The sequence below is a fragment of the Drosophila willistoni genome, chromosome 3R (genome assembly GCF_018902025.1).
Source record: "Drosophila willistoni isolate 14030-0811.24 chromosome 3R, UCI_dwil_1.1, whole genome shotgun sequence".
NCBI lineage: Eukaryota > Metazoa > Arthropoda > Insecta > Diptera > Drosophilidae > Drosophila > Drosophila willistoni.
In genome coordinates this window covers 18,071,832-18,097,482 of record NC_061086.1, presented here as the reverse complement: position 1 = coordinate 18,097,482, position 25,651 = coordinate 18,071,832, and the positions used below count along the sequence as shown (strand labels likewise).

At 36.6% G+C, this 25,651-nt stretch overlaps 1 protein-coding gene across 6 annotated transcripts in view; it reads right to left on the bottom strand.

Moving 5' to 3' along the window:
- LOC6647415 (filamin-A) overlaps positions 1-25,651 on the bottom strand; it is a 32,352-nt gene that overhangs the window by 6,461 nt on the left and 240 nt on the right. The window contains exons 1-14 of one of the 6 annotated variants that reach the window (XM_023178422.2): positions 23,884-24,262; positions 22,461-22,827; positions 14,781-14,925; positions 14,372-14,707; positions 14,019-14,033; positions 13,299-13,390; positions 11,936-13,228; positions 11,481-11,867; positions 10,810-11,376; positions 9,709-10,513; positions 9,197-9,649; positions 8,991-9,126; positions 5,388-5,459; positions 4,498-4,588 (exon numbers count right to left, since the gene is read on the bottom strand). In XM_023178422.2, coding sequence (XP_023034190.2) covers positions 4,498-4,588; positions 5,388-5,459; positions 8,991-9,126; positions 9,197-9,649; positions 9,709-10,513; positions 10,810-11,376; positions 11,481-11,867; positions 11,936-13,228; positions 13,299-13,390; positions 14,019-14,033; positions 14,372-14,707; positions 14,781-14,925; positions 22,461-22,827; positions 23,884-24,261 — 5,137 coding nt within the window. In that variant the 5' untranslated portion in view covers position 24,262. Of the gene's footprint in view, positions 1-612; positions 860-4,497; positions 4,589-5,387; positions 5,460-8,990; positions 9,127-9,196; positions 9,650-9,708; positions 10,514-10,809; positions 11,377-11,480; positions 11,868-11,935; positions 13,229-13,298; positions 13,391-14,018; positions 14,034-14,371; positions 14,708-14,780; positions 14,926-22,460; positions 22,828-23,883; positions 24,263-25,651 lie in introns of those variants that run through there. The other 5 variants (XM_023178423.2, XM_002070660.4, XM_023178424.2 and 2 more) reach the window with 5 other exon arrangements.

Below are 25,651 nucleotides of genomic sequence, written 5' to 3'. Positions count from 1 at the left end.
CATCGCCCTGCATAGAATTCTAAGTCCATTGAAAAATATTCGCTGCAAAAGCCATACAAATTTTTCGCTTTGTTGCATTTTATGATAATAAATCATAGAGAATAATTTGCAAAACTACAAACACACAGAGCGGCCCCGGCCCCTGTCCCCTTGCCATGCAATCACAGCAGGCAGGAGACACAGATGACAAGACACATTGGAGAGTCTTTTGGGGTAATAATTCAAAAAAAATTTGTTCATTCGTCTGTGTGGGCCAAGCGCCGCCGTTGTCGTTAGAAGGAAGGAGAAGCATTTCACTTTCCTCTCAACATTTGCTTGCTTCAAGCTGGCAAGTGAATTGAATTGAAAATTTTTGGTGTCATTTTTGTCATTAACACAAATGAAACATTCTTTTGGTTTTAGTCAGGAGGCAGGCGCTCAGGCGATTTGAACCACAATATCGTGGACGTCATTTCGCTTGGCACAGTATCAAGAATTGAAAGCATTTCTCTCATTATCAACCGTTAGTCTTCCTGTGGCCATTTTCCCAGGAGAATAGGTTCCAAAAAGAAAATGATGGTAATCTTTAACAGAGACATTTGACATTTGATTTTTTGGTGTTTTTCATTTTACCTTGATGTGTTACAATTGCAAACGATGATTTAAAATTTAATGGCATAAAATCAGAACCATTTAATCCTTGATTCTCCGGTATGATGGTCTCATTGAAGTAGACGTTTGTACGCTCAACGTGATCCCGCTCAGAGACGGTCACTTTATAGAATTGCGGTCGAAAGTAATATGAATGATCCGCCCAGGTGGCTGGTGGTGCTGGTGTTTTCTCTGATAACCAACTGAAGTGCATTTTGGTATTATTGTTCGTTTGATTTTGTTCGTATTAGATATTCGTTTAGGATTTTGGTTGGTTTTTTTTTTTTCAATTGGTTGACGCGTTTCGATAGAATTTGTGAAATAAAGACACTTAAAATTTAGAATAATTTAATTGAAACAGCGAACATATTTTGTCAATAATTTCGACAAGATTACAAAGGACACTCAAGGGCAAACAGCAAGGATATGCGCACGTTTAAGATCAAATGTTAGATGGGGTTAATTTATTTCTTTTTATTTAATTTTTAATAACACGCTTTAACGCATATCCTTGCTGTTTAGTTTAAGGATCAAGATTACAATTAGGAATTGAAAACACAAGGATAAATATCGATCTAAATAGAAAAATTTGCAATTTGTCGTCACACTCACACTCTGAGAATCAAAGTAAGAAACCGTTATATAATATCTAGTAGATTATAATAAATATTTGCTTAATTAAATTAATGTCTTTTGCGTAATTTCCTGCGCTACAAAGAAATAACAATAGTCCTTTTTTTTCTTTTTGATGAACACACAAGCTAAAATCTCATCGATGCACTTGATTGGATTATTATGGGCTTAAAATTATATGTCATTTGGCTTTAGTTTTTCTCGATTTTTTTTTTGTTGCTGCTATTAATTTTTCTTTTTTTTCGATTCGATTCGATAATTTGCTCTTCTAATTTTTTTGTATTTCTGGTATTTTTCTTTTATTTTTTGCGAACGTTTTTAATTGCTAGCGACGTTTTGTAGGTCTACGCGTTTCCACGTCCCGATTTCAAGTGAACAGAGACAGTTCCAAATCGAAATTAAGGCCAAAATATGAAAAAACCAGCCAGTTCCTCCTTCTACCACAAAGATGCGTCTGCGTCTATCACGATGGCGCAGTGGCTGAGCAGCAGCAGCGCTGTTAGCAGCATTGATCGACCACACACACACACAAACACGGACAATCGCAATCAAACTCAATCACACACACACACACACATATATACAGTGTTGGTGTTTTGCGGATTTTCGAAAAATATGGCCGCCGCTGCTCTGCTTCGCTGCTGCCGCTGCTGCTGCTGCTGCTGCTATGGCGCAAAAGAACCAATGAATAAAATTATAAAAGATGAAATAGATAGAAAATTGGAAATATTTCCTATGGACATTCAACATTCTGTATAAATATATATATATCATTTGGTACATGTGTGTGTGTCTGACTGTTAACATAATCATTGATCTATAATCATTGGCCATTTGCCTTAACAGAGGTTGCTATTCTTTTTCGAATTTGAATTTCGAACTCGAAATGTATTTGCATTCTTTGGAGCTCAGATCATAGAAATGAAATTTATTACTTATTGCAGCAAAGACGACATAAAATTTATTAATATTTTACCATTAAACTGGCGGGAAATGTTTTAAAAATAAAATCTATAGATACATATATGTATATATATATACATACATATATATGTACAAATCTGCAGAGACAAATTTAAATAAAGTTTTCCGTTTTTTTTTTTTTTTATTGACGTGAAAGCGAAATAAAAAATTGAACTATAAAATCTATATAGATGTTTAATGAACATATTCTGGTATGCCAAAAATGCGTTAATCATTTTCCTATATCCGTGTGTGTGTATTATGAGAAATTAATAGATTTAACAAGTGTCGTTATAGTATATATATACATTTTTCGTATTGCTTATGTAATCGAATTTGTCAATTGGAAATCAATTTTGTCTGCTGTACCTAATAAATGCGACATTACTGTTAGCAATTGGCGAAAATCAATCAAAATGCCCAAAATTCACTATTAATACAAATTGAATATGAATCATAATTTTCACAATTTTCACAAATATAGAGCGAATAGACATAAAACAATTTTTGAATGCTTAAATTAATTAAGTAGACATTAAACACAATAATTATGTTTTATCTAACAGAGAGCAAAGAATTTTAAACTGGGAAAATTATAGAAATAAAAGAAAAGAAAAGACACATACTTAAGTAGATATAATTCAACTATATTTAACTAGATTAAGTGAATTTTTGCTATCGGAAACCATAAAATGGTTTGAAAGAGGTTTACAACTATTATTTCTAAATGAATTTTGATTGATTAAATGGATTAACTGATAAATCGATTCTAATTCATTTTAACTTATCTACAAGTAGCATTGAATCTAAGACAATCTAACTCATCTTATAGAGAAAACGCCCGTAATAATGGGAATAACAGACAATTCATATAACAATTCATCAATAGTTAAGATAAGTAAATTTCTAATTATACATATGCCAATAAAGAACCTTCTTCGAAATGGCTAAAAGAAAAATCAATGTAACCACAAACAAATCAGAAAGCCACTTGAACATTTAAACAAACGATTCATTTACAATAAACCATCTTCAAACGAAATGGAGCGCACCATAAAAACCGAATGATCCCACAAACTAGACGACATTTAACCAAATAAACCGCCCCTCTTTCAAAAAAAAAAAAAAGAAAAAGCCGACATTATTGGTAAGGCAAATATCCAAAAGAGAGAAAACTGCACCAAACCTCAAATGATACGTGGCGCACTGTGTGATCTTAATGATGAATCGAGGAGGACCACCAGACCTCATGGGCAGACTCAAACGGAACAGACCTCACCATTTTTTTTTTTCTTATTGCAAAATGTTTGAAAATGTCATGGAAGCGTGAAACATTGAATCGAATATCTCTTGTACTGAATAAAGTGCAAATTTATTTATTGATTTTAAAATTCTAAGAGCACACAAACACACTCAAACCCACACACACACACACACATACACACTCGCAGAGCGACAACCATCGAGATCTACTGGGGCGAAAAATCGCATTAATCATGTTGAAGAAATTTCAAAATTGAAATTATAGGCTAGCAAACAGTTTTGCGAGTCGTAAATTCCGTCAACAACCTCCAAAACACATAACCACATAAATTTCGATAATTAACACACGTATTTGAAATTTAAATACCCAATTACTTTGCCCCTCCCGCCACAAAAAACCCGAAAAAAATCAAAGGAAAGTAAAAGTGTAAGCGTGCAGGCAATGCACACACAGTCAATGAACGGAAAACAAAAGAAAATTCATTCTGAAATATGTGAAAATGTGACTTCCACAGCAAAAACAAATCATCGTGTATGGACCTCACAAGAAATTAACTGAAAATTGCCTCTCCTGCTTAGTCACTGCAGTGCCATTGTCATAATTAAGATGTCGGACTGTCAACGATTAGCCTGTGATAAGCCATCAGTTGTCTATCTGTCTGTCCATCTTGTCGCCAGTCCGTCCGTGCATTGGCCACACATGTCCATGATGTCTCTGCATCACATCTAACATGAGTCGTATTTTCACAAAATATTTAAATTTAAATATTCTTCAAATTTACGACACCTCTGCATGAAAAGACAAAAAGACTCGAAAGCACACACACACACACGCTGAATGCATATGTTTTTGTGTATTTTTGTGGCCAAAAAGTTTCTGACAATGGCCACTGTGCTGACATTTTTGTTTCACTAGATTTGCCAGCTTAAATTGCGCATAAATGTTGTCTAGGTTAAACAAATAAAATTTCTGACATTTGATTTAATTAAATAAAACATTTCGCTTACCTGTAACGTTACCGCCTGTTGTGGGGAGTGGCAATTTCTCAAAGGCAACACTACGATATGTGATTTCACTCTTTCCGTTAACAAGTTCGCTCTAGAAATATTAATAATATTAAAATTATAGACTGTAAACATAATAATAAGGAAAACATTATATTAAATAACCAAAGAAGTCTTTAAAGTCTTTCCAAATAGTAACTAGAAATCTTTAATAGACGTAAGATAAACATTTTACCCTACTTGATGGTTAAGTCAACTTATTGTTCATTACTAAATCTTGAAAGGCTGTATATAAAAGTCATCGTAAAAAAGTTGTTGATCATTTCAATGTCTAAAACAAATTCAAATGAATAACAATCGTAATGAAAATGTCCGCCTGTCAGTCATTTGTTTATATTATGGTTTTTAATATAAGTTTTTGACGACTTACTTTGCTTTCCTTTGATGAACTTTTACATAAGCAGTCTCAAAATGCCGCAAAAATTTGGTAAAGAGACATAAAATTTGTTTATACATAATCAAAAGCAAATTTTTAAAACAAAAGTTTGCTTATTATACTATTACTAAAAATATGTATTGCTAATTTTTTTTAATAAAACTGATCATAATTAATCAAATTGGCAGTATTCCAATATTCTAAAGAAGTAAACGAAACAAAATACCAAATAAACGTCCTAATTTCATAGTTTTTTGACCAAAGGTCATCTATTAGCACTCTAAATATCACTTTTCAATTAGTTTAAACTGTCTACAAAAGAAGAATTTTAAAACATAAATCAAGCTTGTTTTCTAAATTAAATTACACTTCACTTTTAATATATTTAAAGTATTATTTTTGTTAAAAAAAAAGAAATATCTAACATTGGCAATGGAATGCAATTGTCAAGACTTACCTGAGTTGTTTGCTTAATCACCTTGGTTGAATGCTCTTCGACGTATTCGTATTGTTCGATGCTTTCGACAGCCTGAAAGGTCAATGAAAATAATGAAAATGAAAATTCCTAAATGTGTAAGTACTACAAAACAAAAATTTGTTCAAAATCTAAATTTCAATAAAGATGAAAATTTGTGCGATAATGGCACATGATCGTCCAGTACGTAGACAAGAGCACTAACGAGTGAAGTTCTACATCTTTCCGCGTATACTTTGCACTTGTGAAAAACAAAAAAACTATATATATTCCACAATATTGTACAACTGCCGCATCGTCTATTGTGGTGATATGTGTGGCCTTTAATATGGACTCTGCTTATTATTAAAACTTGATGTATTGATTGATATAGGCAAAAAAAATAAAAGAAAAACAAGGGAAGAACTAAATTTCGAAGTGTGAAACAAAAAAAATAATGAACAACAATCAATACACACGCAGACACAGATACAGAATATCGTAAATGTAGGTGTAGATGGTACATAAACGGAATTGGAGAGGAAATGGGATTGATTGACGCGGAAAGAATTTCCACAATTGCAGCTGTTACATAAGCACTTTATAATGAATGCCAATTCGTGCCATATCCGTGGCCAAAATCGACCAAAAGAAAGAAAAACAGCCAAAGATACAAATTGCTATAAAATATTTTTGGCTATTAATAAGAAGAGGTACACAAATCGAATCTCTACCACTAGGCCAGGCCAATCAATTGGCCAGCAAAATGCAAAAAAAAATTATATAGAAATGAAAAATTTGTAGAAATATATAGAAATCGAATCGAATCGAGCGACAGTTGTCGTTTCATATATGTATTAGATCAATGTGAGATGCCATATTGACAGTCGATGTTTATACAACATCATGTACAACATGCATCAGACGTCATAAAATCAAAATCAAATCGAAATCCACCTCTCAATGCACTCAATTCACCGAAATTTCGATCACGATCAAACAACGATACCAGCGACAACGGCAACAGCAACAGCAACGACAACGACAACGGCAACGACACAGGACAATTTGTGACTAAGTATTGGTCAGTTGTGGACGACGACTAGATCGACTAGCTACTAGAGCGATGACTATTTGTGCTTCATCTAAGCAGCACTACAAACACACACACACACACAATCATACACATACACCATTTTGCGCCATTTTTATAATTTCATTTTCTTATTTTTAATTACTTGCGAATTTTGCGTTCATTTTCATATGCAGTATGTCGTGTATATATACATATTTGATTTTGTTGCAACCTGCAAGAGGCAATAGCAGCAGCAACAACAACAACAACAACACATTCTGAATCAGCGTGGGTTGTTGTCATCAGCGTTTACATGGCCTATACATACATACATACAGATCAAATAGGTATATCGGTCGTATATATATCTACAATGTATGTATGTATTTGATTTTGTATTTTTTTTTTGTTTTTATAAGTTTTCTAAATCTGTTTGCATATGGCTGGGACGGACAGCAATAATGAAATTTCAAAATTCCTTCATAAAATGTTCCTGAGGCGCTAAGGCGCCCAAGAGTGTGAACTGCAATTTATATTTAGCATATAGAATATGAATAGATATAACAAAATGTCATCTGAGAAATGAAAAACAATATACAACGTGTTAATTTATGTTCTCTTCAATTACAGACGCTACTTTTTTTATATAAGAAAAAATAAACCAAATAATTGGTTTAACTATTCTTTAATGACTTCTATTAAAATCAGTATTAGGTTAAATGTAATCTTCAAGAAATTGACTAATCAATATGAAGTTGTCTATTGTTTGAAACCCCCCTAACTTGCATGGGGGTTTAGTAAAGATGCTAAAAATAGTTTTCAATATCCTAAAAAAACAAAAATTAATAGAAGAGAAATATGAGAAATGTGCTGGCAATCACGTAGACCAACCGAGCATATAATGAAGTTGTATATGCCAAAAGATGGCAGAAAAACAAAGTTTTCCCTTTACAAAAAAGACACAAAAATTAATTTCACAGCTAGCTAATTGTGCAAATCTGTTAAACACAAAATTTTTTAAGCAGAAACATACAACACACAGACAAGTCAATTAATCTTGACTACCCAAGAATCGAACAAACACTTGACATAAAACAAGGGCATAGTTAGATTATTGATGGCATGCAAAACGTTAGATTATATAGAATTTCAAATTGAGAAACAGCTTAGAAATCTAACTACCCTCAATGCATTTAATAATGTAATTTTAATACAGATTTTGGAGCTACCCCTTGGAATTATATCGACTACGTCCATGCCAACGCAGCTGCAGAAACAAAACGGTTGAATTTTCATTTTGGGCATTATGCCCGGCGCAGATTTCAAGTTGTTTCAATCAGAATTGAGTGATGTGCATTGTTGTTGCCGCCTTTCGATGTCGAGGACCAACCAAAAGTCTTACGATTTTTGACACTATATTAATGACATTTCATTTCTCATGCTGTCAACATTGTGTGCGGCACGTGAACTTACTTACAATTCTACAAATATATATAATTATATACACACACAAATGTATCTATATAGGTCTTACCCCCTTGGCTGTAAGAACAATTTGGTTTTTAGTGCAAAGTATACGGCTTGGCTTTAACTGGTGTTAGGAAAATTGTTGTTAAAATTAGCAATTATTAGATATTTCCATTCTATGGGTTTTGCTTTTCGTAATTGTAAATAATTATGTGCTTAAGCATAGTTTTTGGGCTAAACCAATACTGGGTAATCATTTCAGTTGGTTGCTTTTTAACTACATATACAGTGAATAGGTTTTTTGAATTACTATCTGCGTTATCAAACACAAATACATACACACAAACAACTTATAAATCTATATAATAAGTGAAGCATTAAAACAATGCATAAAATGTAAAACAAAGCGAAGTTTAAGCATAGCAGAGCATTTTTTTGGTTTTGGTTTTTTGGATTTGAAATAATTTTGATAACGAAATATAATTACATGCAATTAGATTACAAAATTTTCATTCAATTTCTTTATATAGAAAAAGAGAGAACGCGAGAGAGAGTTTTCAATCTTTTTACATCTTAAAAGATGATATTTTTGTTTGGGTATTTCAATTTTTATTATTTTTGATATCTATGATTTTGATTGTTTGTATTTGTTTTTATCATGTTTTACAATGTTGCACTTAAATTGTATACTTTGTTTTAATCGAAATGATAAATTGTTTGCGTGTCGATTTGTATTTGATTACTATATATGTATTTTGTATAAACATATATACAAATGTCAAACAATTTGATCAAATACAGAAAAAAAAGGGAGAAGAGTTTGAAATGATACGCACAAAAAGGAAAAACAAAACGCAATATGACAATGGACTTGATGCTAAACTCTTAAATATATAAATAAATTGTATATATATATATATATGTATATATAGGTAAATGTTTGTAATATTACTTAATAATTGCTAATTTTCAACAATTCCCATTTAGTGACTAGATTTGTGACTAGAGATTGAATTTCATATTTTGGCTGTGAGTTTTTGGTTTAAATGTTTTGTTCAGGCTACCTTAATGGAGAAGCTACCATTCGGTATATCCTTGCCACCGAATTTAACATTGATGTCATAGTCGCCAGGGTCATTTAGAGCATAAAGTATGTCGAAGAATCCATCCTTCTCAATCACATCAATGCCCACAATTTCGCTGCAAAGTGGAGAGAATTAAATCGTTATGGACTCCCACAATCGATGGCGATGCTGTGGATGATTCTTACCTGCCAGCCTTGTTGGTGATCTTGCAGGTTACTGCACCATCGCCCGCCTCACGTGCATCCACTTTGAGATGGGATTGACTGCCCGACGGTAGAATTTTGGGTGCCTGCTCAACTAGCTTACATTTCTTGGCCTCGCCGGTGGGGAATGCTTCGAGTTTGAAGGGAGAGCCCTCAATCTCCTTGTCACCATATTTAATGCTGCACTGATATGTGCCGCACTCATCGGGCACAAAGGATACCACATAAGTCCCGCTGGCCACTTCTTCGAGGCGCGGCTGCATGGCTTTGCCCTTTGGATTCTTGATGGCCACATTGATGTCAGCCTGACCCGCTTGTTTGGTATCAATTTCAAATTCGGCTGGTAGTGAAGCTGGTGTCTTCTTTTTCTCATTTACACCCTTGACCTTGACCTTAGTGGCCTCGGATTTGGGGAAGACTGTCATCACGAATGGACTGAACGGAAACAAAAGCATTGTGACAACTAAGGACATGGCAAAGTAAAAAGAACTTACCTGCATGGCACTTCAACATCGGCAAATTTCACTTGGCAGGTTAGCACTGAACCAGCTTTGGGTGGCACATAGTGCACGGCATAAATACAATCACCCTTGTCCTCCACACGCAGATTATCCACAGGTATGCCCTCTGAATTGGTCAATTTAACGGCAATGCGGCCAGGACCAGCCTCGCCTACATCTACATTGAAATAGGTAGGCACACTTTCGCGCACCTGTCCATGCTCGATGCCTGGACCATAGACCTTCACCTTGCTGGGATCGACAGTCTCTTCCACGACCACTCGGAAGGGAGAGCCGGGTATATGCTTCTCCGCAAAGCGAATGGTTATATCATACTCTCCCGGATCTGTGGCCAAATAGTCAACATCACAGCTGCCATCGCGATTATCCGTGCAGGTCATTTTAGCCTCCGATGGGCCTTCGATGGCCAACGAGAGACCGCCATTACCAGCACCTTTGGTCTCGACGGTGAATTTGTTCTTCTGATTGGTTAGACCCTTCTCCAGACCTGGTCCGTAGGCCTTGCAGCGTGCTGGATCACAGCCGCTCTTAACATTCACCACAAATGGCGATCCCGGAACGGGTATATTGTCATACATAAGCTCAATGGTGTGTCGTCCAGCCTCAAATGGAGTATACATAATGCGGAAAATGTCATCAGTAGGTCCTTGAACAATCTTGCTAGGCAGCACATGACCCATTGGATCAAAAATGGCACAGGATAATTTTCCCGACTCAATGTTGCTGCCCACCTTGCTCATGTCTACCATAAAATCAGTTGCAGCATTCATGATAACACCTAAGGGGAGGAGAAAAAGTAAAAATGATCAGGATTAGATTTCTGTTTCATCTTGTATGTGAAAGAATAGAAACAACAACGAGAATAAATAAGATGCAATTAGTGTATCATTAAATGGGTTTAGTTCATAACAATAAGGACAAGAACATCATAAACATTAACAACGACAACAACAAAAATAACGCAAAGAAGGAGTTGAGGCAGGCGCTGCGACAAATTGGGTGAGTAGCGTAGGCATTAGATTAGAAGTGGCCGGAACTGCATTTGGAATTTGACTCCTGGTTATAGCCTCTCACCGTGGGGCTGTATGCCAATGCCGCTGACTCGTGTGTTCTTCAGATTCGGCACTGGCATAATGATGGGCTGGAATGGTGAGCCAATGATGTGGCGCTCATTGAACGTTATATTGACTGTATAATCGCCAGCTTCGGTGGGCAGATAGGCCACATTGCAGGTGCCATCACCATTGTCGCGGCAATTGATGGCCGCCTCGCAGGGCCCTTCAACTGTGACGCCCAAGCCACCTTGGCCGGCACCTCTCGTATCGATCATAAACTCTGCCGGCTGACCCACAATACCGCGCTCTAGTCCAGGCCCAAAGGCATGGACTTTGTTAGAATCACTGCCAGTCAGACATTGCAGGCGGAAGGGACGCGGCGTAATGGGTGTGCCGCCAAAACAAATGCTCAGCAAATACTCTCCCAACTGGGTGGGCGTAAAGTTAACAAGAAAACCCTCTGCTGTTGGTATAATGTGCGCCTTGATCCGATTACCCGAAGGACTTGTGATAGTCACTGCCAAGTCCGCTTTAGGTAGACCATGGGTGATGATGCGGAACTGCTGCAAACTGTTTAGGGGCGCGGCTTTTGAATGAAGTGAATGAAATGACTTGAACTTAGACCGCGATAAACTTGGAGTGCTAGAGATGGAGATTCAATTTTAAGTCATCTTATGCATATCAACTTACTCGGCTCAAGTCCATCGACCTTGATCTTAGACACATCCACTGTCTGCTCGACAACCACCTTCTGGCCGAGGGGCACACGTTGTCCGCCATATGTCATGGTTGTGGTATATGCTCCTTTGGTGGGTGGAATAACCTCAACCGAATAGGTACTGTCCTCGTTGTCGATGATGCGGCAGGGAACATCAATTTTGGTTTCTTCATGGATTACCTTCACCTTTAATTCAGCCTCGCCGGCATCACGAGCATCCACATTGAAATGTGTGGGCACATTGGGACGTACACCAGGTTGAAGCCATGGACCAAATGCTTGGACCTTAGATGCATCAACGGGCACTCCCACATAGATGCGGTGAGGAGAATTGGGTGTTGATACTCCGCCGTAGTTGACTGAAATGAATTGAATAATATATAAACATTCCGAGATTTAAATCAATTCTTGTATTTATGTAACTAACCTTCCACAGTGTGTGGCACACCGGTGGTTGGCGTGTAGGTGACCTTCTTAGTGCCATCGGGATTGTTTTTCAGCTGCACTGGAATCTTGGTGCCATAGACATCCTGAACAACGACCTCCAATGGAGCGTTGCCTGCCTTGCTGGTATCAACATCGAAGCTGGTGGGTTGATTGTTGGTAACTCCATTCTTTTCGAGACCAGGACCACTGGCTTTGACCAACTCCGGATGGAAATCGGTGCGCGGCAATATCTGAGCAATAAACGGTGACTTGGGTATATCCTCGTTATCGCATAGAATGTGAACAGCATATTCTCCCACTGCAGTTGGATGATACTTGACCAGAGCGGAGCCATCACCGTTATCATGACACTCGATCTCTGCTTGCGAGGGACCAGCCACGGTAAATCCGAGGGCACCTGTCTCACCATTGGTCTCCACTACAAAGGCAGCGGGATATCCAATGACACCACTACTCAATCCAGGACCATATGCCACAATGGATGACTCCTTCTTGGGACCAACTTTCACCTCGAAGGGTGATTTGGGTACTTCTTGGCCTCCATAAGTAACCATGACTACATATCGTCCCTCCTTGGTGGGATAATACTGGCACTGATACGTATGACCATCGATCTTTGATTGCATAACGTTTTGGTTCATGCCACCGGGTCCAATGACACGCACCTCCGGTAAACCCTCGCCGGCTCCCTCTGTGTAAATCTTAAAGTCAGCATCATCTCCAACCCGAACGCCCGTTGCTTGAAGACCACGGCCAGAGGCGCGCACTTTGCGAGCATCTGACAATGGGGCAACCTTCACGGGGAACGGACTGTTCGGTATTGGTGTGCCGGCATAGAACACATTAACCGAGTGCAAGCCCTGCAGAGCGGTGACATATTCGCAACGCCAAGTATCATTCTCCAACTGGCGCACTTTGGCCGCCACGGAAGTTTTATGATTGGCAGGATCAATGATTATCACCTCCGGAACACCGCGTCCAGCATCCTTGGTGAGTATGTCAAAGAAGGTGGGTTTCTTGATGGTCACACCAGTAGGGTGAATGCCAGGACCAGTTACCTGAACCTTAGATGCATCTCCGGCATGTCCTTCAACTTTTACGGGGAACGGACTTTTCGGAATATCGCGACCCGAAAACTTAACGGTTACCTTATGCTGACCCTCAGCCTTGGGTATATAGGAGACGGTATATGTGAGATTCTTGTCTTGATTGAAGCGCACATCAGCTTTCTCGATCTCTCCGTTTGGTCCTTCGATCTCAACATCGACAACGCCTACACGAAAATGTACAATAACATAGATTAACTCGGAATCCTTTAACTTTTGTTCCTTATATGAACGTACCTTTGCCAGCGGAGAAAGTTTCGACGGTGAAGTTGGCTGGTGCCCCAACCACAGGTCCAATGGGTTCAATTCCAGGTCCATAGGCACGTACTCTATACATAGAAAAACAAAAGAAATAAATCGATTGAGTATAAAAATCAGAGAAAATATGAGTAGCCTAGAAGTATGCAGCAATATCTTGCAGCTTAGTTGAAACAGCATCTAAGAGTAGGCTATACTTTTTTGTTAAATTCAAACAGTATTTGCAGTTAAAAATTTACCAAAATAGAAATGTATTAAAAATAAAACAGCAGGCTAGTTAGAGTCTTTTAATTATCTACTGCAAACAAAAGAAATAAACTGAACGTAACCAGCAATTTGAAATCAATGCGAAATCTTGTTAGCAGCGAGCAAATTTTAAGTGAGCCCTGTTAAACGTTAAAGTATCCATTAGATACGCTGGTTAGCTTAAGGCAAAATACGAAATATGTAGGTATATAGCAAACTGGTAGAACATTTAAATCCAAAAACAAGGTTCAAACAAAATGCGAAGCGCGTTAAAACATATATACAAAAAGAAATACATATAAAAAGTTGTCAAGAACAAAAACAAAGAGTAATAATAAAAAAAAATAAACCAGCCGATAAAACGTAGGCAAAAAAGAAACGGCTGTCAGAAATCAGAAACGAAAAGAAATATTCAAAAGCAACGAGCGAAGAGTCGGGGCATGCCGAACTTACCGCGGCGGAGGAATGCTGAGTTTTGCATTTCAGACAATTTTAATAAGGAATTTTTTGTTTTTTGTTTTGGCATAAATTTATGTGAGAGCAGGAGCAGGAAAGAAGGGAGAACAAAAAAAAAAGGGAGAGAAAACAATTAATATCCAATAAATTAAAGGTGTACAAAAAGAAACCGATAATAACATACAGAGAAAGAGAGAGAAGACAGAAAGGAAATACAAAATATTAGAAATGTGAATTTCAATTTGAATATCCATTGAATGGTATTAGACGGAAAAAGGACCAAAGGTATATATGTACATCCACAAAAATTAATAATTTATATTTCAAATGCCGAAATTCACGAGACTCACCTATTTGGATTAGTCTTGGGACGCAAAGGAGCTCCAGTCTTGAGCTTTGAGTTGGGATATTGCGACAAATAGGTCATCATGGATTGCTCGTCAACATTGGGATTGACCAGTTCCTCGGGCTTTATCAACTGGCGTACATTAAGCCAATCATCAGCCAAACCCATGGCCTCAGAGGCATTTTGCACAGCATCTTTGGGATCCCAGAGCTCCCAGTCGGGACAGAGACCCGGGGCACAGGCATCAACTAAAGCACCCACAGCCTTGCCAGTAGTCCAGTCATTAGTAAAGTTATTTATGGGCATATCGGGTATTCTAGTATGTATCCAGTTGAGTAGACTGCAAGAAAAAAAAATGAAAGTTTATGCTGCAGCCCAAAATGAAACGAGAAAAATGAAAAAGGTTCACTTACCGCTGTTTAGGTGTCGGACCCGAGCCATTCAATTGCTTCTCATCCTCACCATCCCACATGGGCATCGATATCGAATAGTGGAGAATAAGTGTCCATATCAGACCCAGTATCAATTTCAGCTTACAGTCCACAATGTCCGACGAATCTGTAAAAGTCGTAAATCGTTTCATGTTACTTGCTTAAATTGTTGTCAAACCAGAATGCAATTCAGAAAAGATTCATGCCAAGCCAGAAGCTCGAAAGGCTCAAAAGATGAAGATGAAGATCATACACCGTTACCATCGTCATATAGTTAATGTATCTATTAATTGCCATAACAACTTGCTGCCAGCATCAGCATCTGCATCTGCAACTAAACAACAGCAATGGCAAATGGCAGGCAACGGCAGTCCACAGATCTGTCAATGACAACACTTGCCATTAAAAACCAGTTGCAGCGACAAGCTGCCAATTATGTACAAAAATGTCTGTTAACTGTTACAACAACTTCTTGTCTCCTGGTCAAGTTCAGGGCCAAGAGCATCGCTCGCACGCGATTAACTTGCCAACCAACCAACCAGACGACCTTAAACTTGAACACAGTCGAGCAGATAGATAGATTTGGTCAATAAGCGTTTCATCTTTTTGTTATGCTAATCAATTGTGAATCAAATCGCTATCGTCGCTATTTGTCTTGTTTTGTTTGCATGTATGAGTTTATTGAACTTTGATTTTGATAAGCATTGACAAAGTGAAAGGCTGTTCTCAACTATGCTAAAGCTTATCATTCGATTATTGTCGCAACTCTCTCACATTTGGCAAATTGAAAATACAATTTATAGGGAAAGTTTGCACAAAACTGTGCAAAAGTTTGGCGGCATTTCAAATGTAATTAAATATTCTATGTGCTTTTTAGTGACGACAATCTAGTTAACGTTAACGTTTACTGCCTGGTTTATGGTAGAGCGGGAAACCCTTTCGGTTCCCGCTGACTGCCATTTGTTGATGCTAATCGAGAATATAAATTATAAAGAAATACTCTCCTTAGCTTCACACGAACTAAATATTTTACTAACTGGTATAGTATTTCGTTGATTTCTACATAAGATTTTCTGTGAGGAGAGAGAGAAAGGGGGAAAAGTTCCTAGTAGAGAACTTTTATGCTGTGCAACGAGGCGTTAAACCATTTGCTGATGCCCCCAACTAACAACACTATGAATCGTTTAACACCCGCAAAACAAAAACAAAGAATACAAAAAAAATGTAAAAAAAAGGAAAAAGAAAATATGAAAATGCTTCTTCTTCCATGTACATATGCAAGTTGGCATTGTTTGGTTTTGGAATTGGAAACCGGCTTATTAACTGACAGGCCCCACTTAGGCCACTTTTTTCATAGCCATATTCAATGCACATTTGCCTCGATTTGGAAAAATTTTTATATGCCATCATGCCAAGAGATGACAAATGAATTAAGTGGGCAATCAGTATGCTCAGCCACTTGACATATTTATTAAAAATACATTCAATACAAATAGATTTAGCCATCTCTCCATCAATCCACTCCCAGTCAAAAGAAAGCAGCAATTAAAACGGCATAAAGAGAAGTGTGTGTGTGTGTGTGTGTGTGTGTGTCTGTCAGTGTTTGTTTCTTTGTTTGTTTGTAGTTATGTATAAATAAATAGAAATAGCGTTGAAATGATTTGGCTAATTAGGCAACGCAGGCAGCCAGCATCATGCCAATCTCGACAAACTTGAACTGGGAACAGGTTGTCAACTTCGCCAAAGTTTGTTTTTGGCACAGCAATGCGAACAAGAAGAAAATGTTGTGTAAATTATCTAGAAATATGCTAATAGACGAAGCGATGGAGCCATAGAGAAAGAGGGAGAGAACAAAAGATAATGCATATTAACTAGCCAGAAAACTCCACCAACAAACTACTCCTCTTCCAAGTTGAGCAGGAAAATAAGAAGCGAGCCCATACATATGCATTAGTTTGAAGGGGGAAAATGAATAACCCAAGATATTTATCAGTGGAAAACCTAAATTTAATTCCATGAGAAAAACAAATTCCTCTCAAAAAAACATATTAGTCATTTTATAAAAATCTAGAAAAGCAAACATTAAGCTTATCAATATTATGTGAATCTCAGGGCAACCAAAAATTGTCTCAAGATAAGATTAGAAGAAGTAAGAGTCCAGAACTTTTAGGCAAGATAAAGTTTATTTAAACTTTTCAAAAAGAATTCCTTGCATTTTTGCCTTCTCTGGTTTAAATACACAATTATAATCCAAGGAATCTCAGATATTTCGTTTTGCTTATAAATCAAAAGATCTCCTTTTGATACATATCATAATTGCATGTTAAACTTTTTAAATGTTAATTTTTATGGTTCAAACAAAGAACTCGTTCTTTTATAGTGTGCATATTTATGTGGCATGGCATTTGATTCGAATTGGTGGAATGATGACTTGGCATGATTTATATGCTGCCATTACAACAATCTCTTTGGTCGCTCTCTAAGAATTATGATGTTAAGCGCAACACAGAAGAAGAAATGTATTTAATTTTCAAATAAACTGAGTCAAAGCGAATGATGATGATGATAATAGCTGAAGAAGGAGAATGAGAATGGTGCAGCGAACGGAAGGAAGATAGAGGGGACAAAATGCTGAGGCTGCAACCAAGATTCTGAGGCGCGTATGTACATGGCCGCCAACTGGCTGGGTCTGGGTCAATTGTTGCCAGACACGTTCTTTGAGCGGCACGCGCATACCAAAAGACCAAGATCACGTCAAAGCTAAAGCCAGAGCCAAAGCCGGCAGAGACATACATACATAAGCGATAAAATGCCATGTCTAGGCCAAGAAGAAATTTTTCCAAACGGAAAAACCAGTTTTCCACACGGTTTCTCGACTAAGCGGTGACGGTGACGGTGACGGCGGCTGGGGCTAATCATGCAGTCTTCTATGGTGCAAAAGCCTCATCTAACTGTTGCGTGGCTAATTAAATTAGAAGCAGAGGGCCACATTTACAGCATCCCAGCATCAAATGGTGTCAGCTTGGCCACAAATAGGATTGTTATGGGATTACCTGAGAAACCATGCTACAGGGTATACATATTTGTCAAAAGCTATTTGGTTCCATTTTTTTGGACAGATTTTGATGTGGGAAACGTTTGTTTTGTTGCCTTGCTGCCCCACATTATGGTGTCATTCACTCAAAGTGTGTAATTTTTCACTTGTTTGGGGTTAATTGAGACGAGTCTTTCTTCTCTCTCTTTCTCTGAACTAACGGTCCATGGCTGCTAATTTGAATAAATGTCTACAATGCCAAGTCATAGAAATATAATGCCAAGTGGTATTGCAATAATAGAGCTTAATCTCATCATTTTGACTAGATTTCAATGTTGAGTGGTGTTTCTTACTCTCGATCATTTCTATTTTTAATCGTGCGGGTTAATATAATCAACAAAATAATACAACAAAAATTCGTAGTCATAGCCATGACGACTATGACCAATTGATGGCGTCATAGATGACCAACATCGGTAACCATTAAAGACGTGCTGACTGCATTGAAACATCAAAACACGGTTTCTCAGGTATTCATCGAAATGAAGCAAAATTCAACGGAAATTCGCTGATAATGAGAAATGAATATTATTTATTTTTTATGTTTGTATTTAGTCGCCTTAGGTGATTCATCTATTTGAGGGATTGATCAACTCAATCAATACTTCTAAAAATTTATTACAAATTTATTACTTTTACAGAGTTAATGTTTTTATTTTTGCTTTATTTAAAAAAAGTATTAACCCTACAATACGTAAACATTAAAATTTGTGTCAATTGGCTCATGAAGTAGTCTCTATTATATAAATTATGTAAATATTTCTTAAAAACTTGGTACCCAGGTGACTCAATAAATACTTCTAGAAACAGTTTGTCTCCATTGAGAGTTAATCATTTCTTTTATTTAATAATATTATTAACAAGCCAATGCCTAAACATTAAAAACTGGGTCAAATGACACATAAAGAAATCTCAATTATATGAATTATGTACATTTTGATTGTTCATTTCTTCTTTTATTTTATCAATATGGTTTTTTCGAGCTTCGATTGTCGCCCTTTTCGTGTTGGACTGTTGCAGTATTGCAGTGTTGTGTTGTCGTCATCATCAATAACAATCAATTGACTGTGACAAATTGGTTTTTGTCTATGTAAAACCATTAACGCCGCCACCAAAGTTTTTCTCACTGAAGTCGTCTGACTCTGTGAGACCCTGAAGCAAATGTTTAGGGAACCTCAACTTATATTTTGAAGTTTAACGTGGACGCCAAGTAAAACTCAACCTAAAGCCGCAGATGATGATGTCATTGAGTCAACTGAGCGACTTTTATCTGAACACATACACATTCATTCAAACAAACATTCCTACAACACATGTTTGAATGTGTGCGTGTTTGTGTATATTAGAGGGTTCTGTTCCACTCTGTTTTCGTACTTTTAATTTTTTTACTTTATTTTGCATTTTATTGTGTTTTTTGTTTTTTTTTATTATTATTTGTTTTTGTAGATCTTTTAGCGCAAACATTTCTAGATACGCCGAGTCCGGGGACATGGTAATCTACAGAAAGCCGGCTGAGAACGCAAAACGCAAGTTGTAGACGAAATTTCGGTTTGTCGCTCGCAAAAAAAATAACCAACCAATTTCATACGAATTCGCGCTAATTCAATTGACAGCACAAAAGACCCAACAAAAAAAACAACAGATCGACACAAAGCAAAGGAAATAACTAAGAAATAAATTTTTTAACATGGGCGTAGCAAAAAGCAATTTATACATGAAACATACATATGTTGTAGTAACGTCCATTTATCTGTATCTACATCCATTTTGTGGTACATCAAATTGAGATGATTGAAGATATTTCGAAATAACAATTAAGCTGTTAATTAAATAATTAGAAATCAATTTTAATGGATCAAGATACAATGCAAGTTATTTTTAGATTGTCAAATATTATGCAATAAACTGAAACCAGATTTGGGATTCATTTTTTTAGTTATAGGATAACTATGGATAACTATGGTTGAAATAGGAAATAATCTTTCCTCTAAGTTTATAATGTTTACTATATTTAGGTAATGAAAAACTCTGAAAAACTTCTGAAATATTTCGTAAATGCGGTTGATACCACAAAAGATATTTGTTCTCGAGTGATTTTGTGAAATTCTAGAATAGAAGTATTGAAAATTCTGGATTTTCTTATATGTACATACATATTTTAAGAACCTTTTGCAGTAAACAAAAAATTTTTAATTCTAATTAAAAAAAACCCATTTTATCTGTTATTAGAACTCCGATTTATACAGGGAAAAATTACAATTGAACTTCTGGGCTGCGATTTGAACTAAAAGTCGACTATTTTTATCAAAATTACACCTCTTTAGGTTGTTGAAAAAATTCCTGAAGTGAGGGTAATTTATAAAAAGTTTTTTTTAACAAATCATGTAAACAAAGTGCAGTTTCCAAACTTAATACTCTTCCAAACGGTTTTACAGACTTGCTCATATAAATTTGGAATTCCCCAAAAGGCTGTAATGAAAGCTAACTTTGTATCCCCTCAACTAATTGTCCTTAGGGCATAATAAACACTCCAATAAAGCTGCACACATTGTGTAGTGATTGAAAAGCTATATAGTAAAGCATATATGCAAAACATAAACCACTTGAAGAGCGACATCAATGGAATGTTGAATGCCACTGGCGCCAGGGCCGTTATGCTCTAATAAGAGTTAACACAAAGTTCTCAACAGGTGAGAATTGAATTGGGAATTGATGCCAAATGGTAGATGTTTCTACTCTTTCCTTTACCACCCCACCTGCATACATACATACATATATAAATGAACAGAATCAAACTACGCCCTTGGAATTATAACAGTGGATTATAATACATTCAAACATATGTAGGTACACATACATATATGTATACAATACCGTGGAAACTCTACCGGCAAAACAAGTTTCTCATTTCGATCGAAAAAAAAGTAAGAAAAAAACTATTTTCTCTTTAAATTTGTGAGCTTTCGCTATACTTTTTTGATCCAAAACGCATTTATGTACATACAGACATTCGTTTTTGTCAGGCAGGAAGAGGTGCGTTTTTTTTGTATTTGTCAACAAGTCGTTAAATTAATTAGACATATTCATTGTATTGAATTTTTGCAAACTAAATTTGCACAATTTGGAAAGAAATGGGTGCGTTTTAAAACTCATAAATTATCAACGAAAATACCTCTAGCAAATGTTGCCGAAATTGTATAAAAGTGAGATATGACTTTCTTATCTCACCAACCGGCCAACGGTTAATGACATTTTGTTAGCCAAACCAAAGCGAAAGTTATTGTATTGATTACTGATAAGCCAAGGCAGAAAAAGGTAATTCCATAAACAAAAAAGTTTATTAACAAAGTAATGGAATTTATGTTAACAAACAAATATACAAATGTGGTTCAAGCCATATAAAGGTATCTACAATATGTGTATATAAACATACAGATGTAGGGTATACCTTAAACATTATTGACAAAGCTGTCGAATTATTGACAAATGGGTTTTTTTTTTGTATATATTTGTATTTGTTTTTCTTTAGGTACATATGTTTGTATATAGTAAAGTTCTACTGAACAATCCATCTTTCTTTCACTCTCTTATCTGCCTTCTGATTGATAAGAAAAGTCTTAATAAAAAACTAAAGCGGGACACCTTATCAATTGCGTCACTTGAAAGAGTCAATCAAGTAACACACAAAAATTTACTAGACAAGCTTGAAATATTACACTTTGTCTCAATGACCGTCTGAACTTGGGAGAACTTGGTCACTGGCAATGAGTCATAAAAATATTATTAGTATCACATGTTCATTTAGTTTAATCAATGCAAATTAGCATATTATCGGTGCAATAGAACACAGATTCTATTCCATGGCTAAGGCATGGATCGGGAACGGAAACCGTATAAGGGGTATTTCTCTACTCTATCTAAGGAAATAAAAACCTTCAAAAAATTGTCCACGCTTGGCTGATATTTTTTGCTATCAAATTCATTAGCAGAAGTTGGCTTTTTGTTTTTGTTTCGGTTTTGTTAATTTTTTTAGCAGATTCTCTGACATCACAACAAATTCATGTGATGTCAGGTGCTGCAGGTACGAGTTCCTATTGCAAATTTTTTTAAATTATGCATAATATATAAATACAAATGAAAGTAAAAATCTCATTGAACAAGAGTCATAAGCATGACATCATTTTTATCATTGAGTACAATTGAAATAACATTTATTTGCCATCTGTGATCTGGGCTTGCTTGGAATGCAATGGAAGACGACTCCTCTCTCTATCTCTCCTTGGTGGCGCTTGCCATCATTTAACCAACACAATAGACAAATTCTTTTAATAGATATTTATTTGGTATGCAAAATTGAGTAGTGCAAATTGTTAAATGATTCACGTAATGTTGAAGCTACTGAGTCATAATGCGCTTTAACCGCAACAAAAGTTCCCATAGTCATATCTAACTCATAACTTTAACCCATCTTAACCATCATTATCATATTTTCTGGCAGACCCAACCCAAATTGTCAGTTCTTAGAATGTGAAACAGCAAAAATAAAAAGGATGATTGGATTAACTCACCAATATTAACAATTTTGATGCCCTCATCCTGGAGGAATTTCAAGGCCACTGAAACATTTTCCAATTTCTGGCTACGGAATGTTGGTCGTTTATTATGTTTGGGCAAACGTTTCTGCGACAAAACCTCAACAAGGGCAATCAATCTAAGGCCATCGGATAGATCAGTTTCCAAATTATTTATGGAACGATCGATGGTCTTTAGATGCTCGTTGGCCCAACGTGTAAAGGTATTCTGTTGGATTTTCTTCCATTGCGCATCCTCGGCAAGATCACGTTCAGCTTCCATGTCTTCGTCAAAATTCTCGTCGTATTGATCCGGCAACTGCTGTTGATTTTGGAGCTGCTGCTGTGGATAATATTCGTTGGGCTGTGGGGGGGAAGGGGTTAAGAACAAGTTAGCTCACACAGTATTGGCAATTGGAAATGCTGTCCTAACTTCGGCTTCGCCGTAGTTTTGATGCCCTCGCCTGGGCTTCTGTTCGACTATTATAACGTGTTTAAAATTAATAATATACTCTATTTTAAAAGTGTATTACTATAATGGGCGTGGTAGGATGAAATGCATTTGTGTGTGTGTGTAGGTTGATACCTCAAAAACCACTTAACAGTTATGCAAAAAAACTGTCAGCTTTTCTGCTACAAGGCCTATCGAAATGAATTTGAAACAAAGTAAGGAAAGGTGTGGTCCGTGTCCACTGAAGACGCCAACTTAGTCCAGTTTAATCAAGGTGCACACACTCACGCACACACACACACAGACAGTCCAAATATCAAATTGAGTGGACAATCCACTCTTCACACACACACACGCACAAATGTGGCAATCAAGAATTTAAGTCAAATTTAAAAAACAACCAAACACATTAATACTCTTTTTTAAAACTTGTTTTTACTGACCATGAGATTCTCTTTGAAATTCTTTAAAGAAAACTAATTAAAAAATTTGTATGAATAAGAAAAAGAATGCAAGTAATAATTCAAAATATGCCAACTAGTTGAAAGGGTTTATTTTGACGCAGACAACTTTTGCGTGCCAGAGAACTTCTTTTTTTTGGTTTTTTGCTCTTTTTTCTTCAGTGTCTGCGTGTGGTTTTAGTAACAAAACAAACATAAATAGAGTATGAGACGGGACTTCTTTCTTTCCCTTTCCCTCCGCACGTTTCACAATTCTTTCTGTCATTCGGCCAGAAAAAGGGCCACAAAAAGAAATTAATGTTGTTGGCAAACTAGGCGACAGGTCTGCGTCTGCGTTTGCCTCTGCCTCGGCGTCTGCTTAGGGCTCAGGCTGAGTGCGCAGCGTGTGAAGTTCATTAACATTTTCATTAATTGCGAAATGCCGGCAGCGACAAAACGCATTGTGAAATGCAACAATTAAAAGACAACGTAGACGACGAGCGGGCGGGGGCGGGGTAGGAGGACACACCTGTTGATGATAGAAAACGTCGCCGGTGTTTGTTGACGCCTTTGGTTGTTGTGCGTAGAAACTTAAATTGCTGAAATTCTGATCACTGTTGTTATTGTTGTAAACACACGCGTTGGCGGAATTTGGCGGACTATTATTATTATTGGGCAGGTGAGTGTTGCCCAGTTGTTGGTGGTTGTATTGGCCTCTGTGATTATTGTTATTGCTATGGTTAAGATATATGGTCGCTTGCGATGTTTGGCCGTTTGTATAACTATTTTGCACTAAGTCACCCGCGCCGTTAATGTGTTGATTTCTAGCGATCGCGGTGTTATGGTTTGGAGTTATTCCGTCCGCGTCGTCGTGGTTGCCCGATCGACCGTTACTTTTCTCTGCCATGATTTCGACGGCGCACTTTTCAATTCGCTTTGCCATTTTGAATTCGCTTAGCTTGTTGCCAGAATTCGCTTAGATTTTTAATTGAATTCGCTTAGCTTTTTTAATCAATTCGCTTCGCTTCTTGGAGTAAATAAACGATCAAGAAATTGTTTTTCGGAGTTTCCGAAGTAAGCTAGTAACACAAAAAAAATATACTTATTTAAATATTAAAACCAGTTTATGAGTTTGCACAGTGAGAACGTAAAATAGTTTTGGAGTATTTATTATTTATTACTTTCAATAACTGACTCCGAGCGCCGCAAAGTATGCCACATTCCAGTAGTTTTAGTACGTTAAATTTATATTACTCCAAAAACTTGTAAAAATAAATGACGAAACCGCTTGAATCATTGAATTGCTGATAAGTGAATCTTATATTGTACACTCATCGCTTTTTAATATTAAATTTAATGTAACTTTTACAATAATGAGGTGTCAAAATAACAAATAATTTTAGAGCTCATAATAATCGATGGTTAAGTTTGTGGTATATCTTAAGATATTTTGACATATTTGTCCACAAACGAAACGACTTTCTCTAAAAGTATTCTTGGGACCAATTGTGGAGCCGCTGAACCAACACCCTCTCATTCTCATTTTTGTGATAAGAACTTAAGAATTTATTCAAAACGAACTTCTATTTCCTTTGAATGCATTAAATTTTGGTAAAATTTACTTCAATATATTACCAGCAATTGAGTAAAATGATTCATGCACTTAACTTCGTACACATCTGATCTAAAACCAATAAAATGTAGTCAAATATTTGCCAATTTTGCGGGTTTTTGGCAAATGGTTTATTTTTTTAATGCTTTCCCTCCTTCATCGCACTTGCCCCCGAAATTGCCAATTCGAAAGGCAGACACAAATGCACAACGACATCTCTGAATGGCCAAAACAAATGAGGCTGACAACAGCCTTAGACGACCTTCTCAATATGGTAAGAATTTGTTTATTTAGAGACAAATGAGTCAAAAATTTGGAAGCCCCTGATCAACGATGATCGATAATGAAATTAAAATTCAGAGCAAATCCTTCGAAACATTCCACAAGGGAGTATACGGCTGACCCCCACCCCGATTTAGGCAGAAAAATCATGTATTTTTTGAATCCAAATATGGAAAAATTGTAAATTGTAAAAATGTAACCAAAAATGGTGACGACGACGACGAGAACGTGAGGCGCCACTTGCCTTGCTATGCCTTGTGCTTCTCTACAGCTATGTATGATTCATAGAGCACCTAATGAAATGCTAAATAAATTTTTGCTTCCATTTTAATTAATTTTAATTTATTTGCAAACTAAAATTATACACAACATTTACACAAAAACCCAATGTGAAATGAAAATT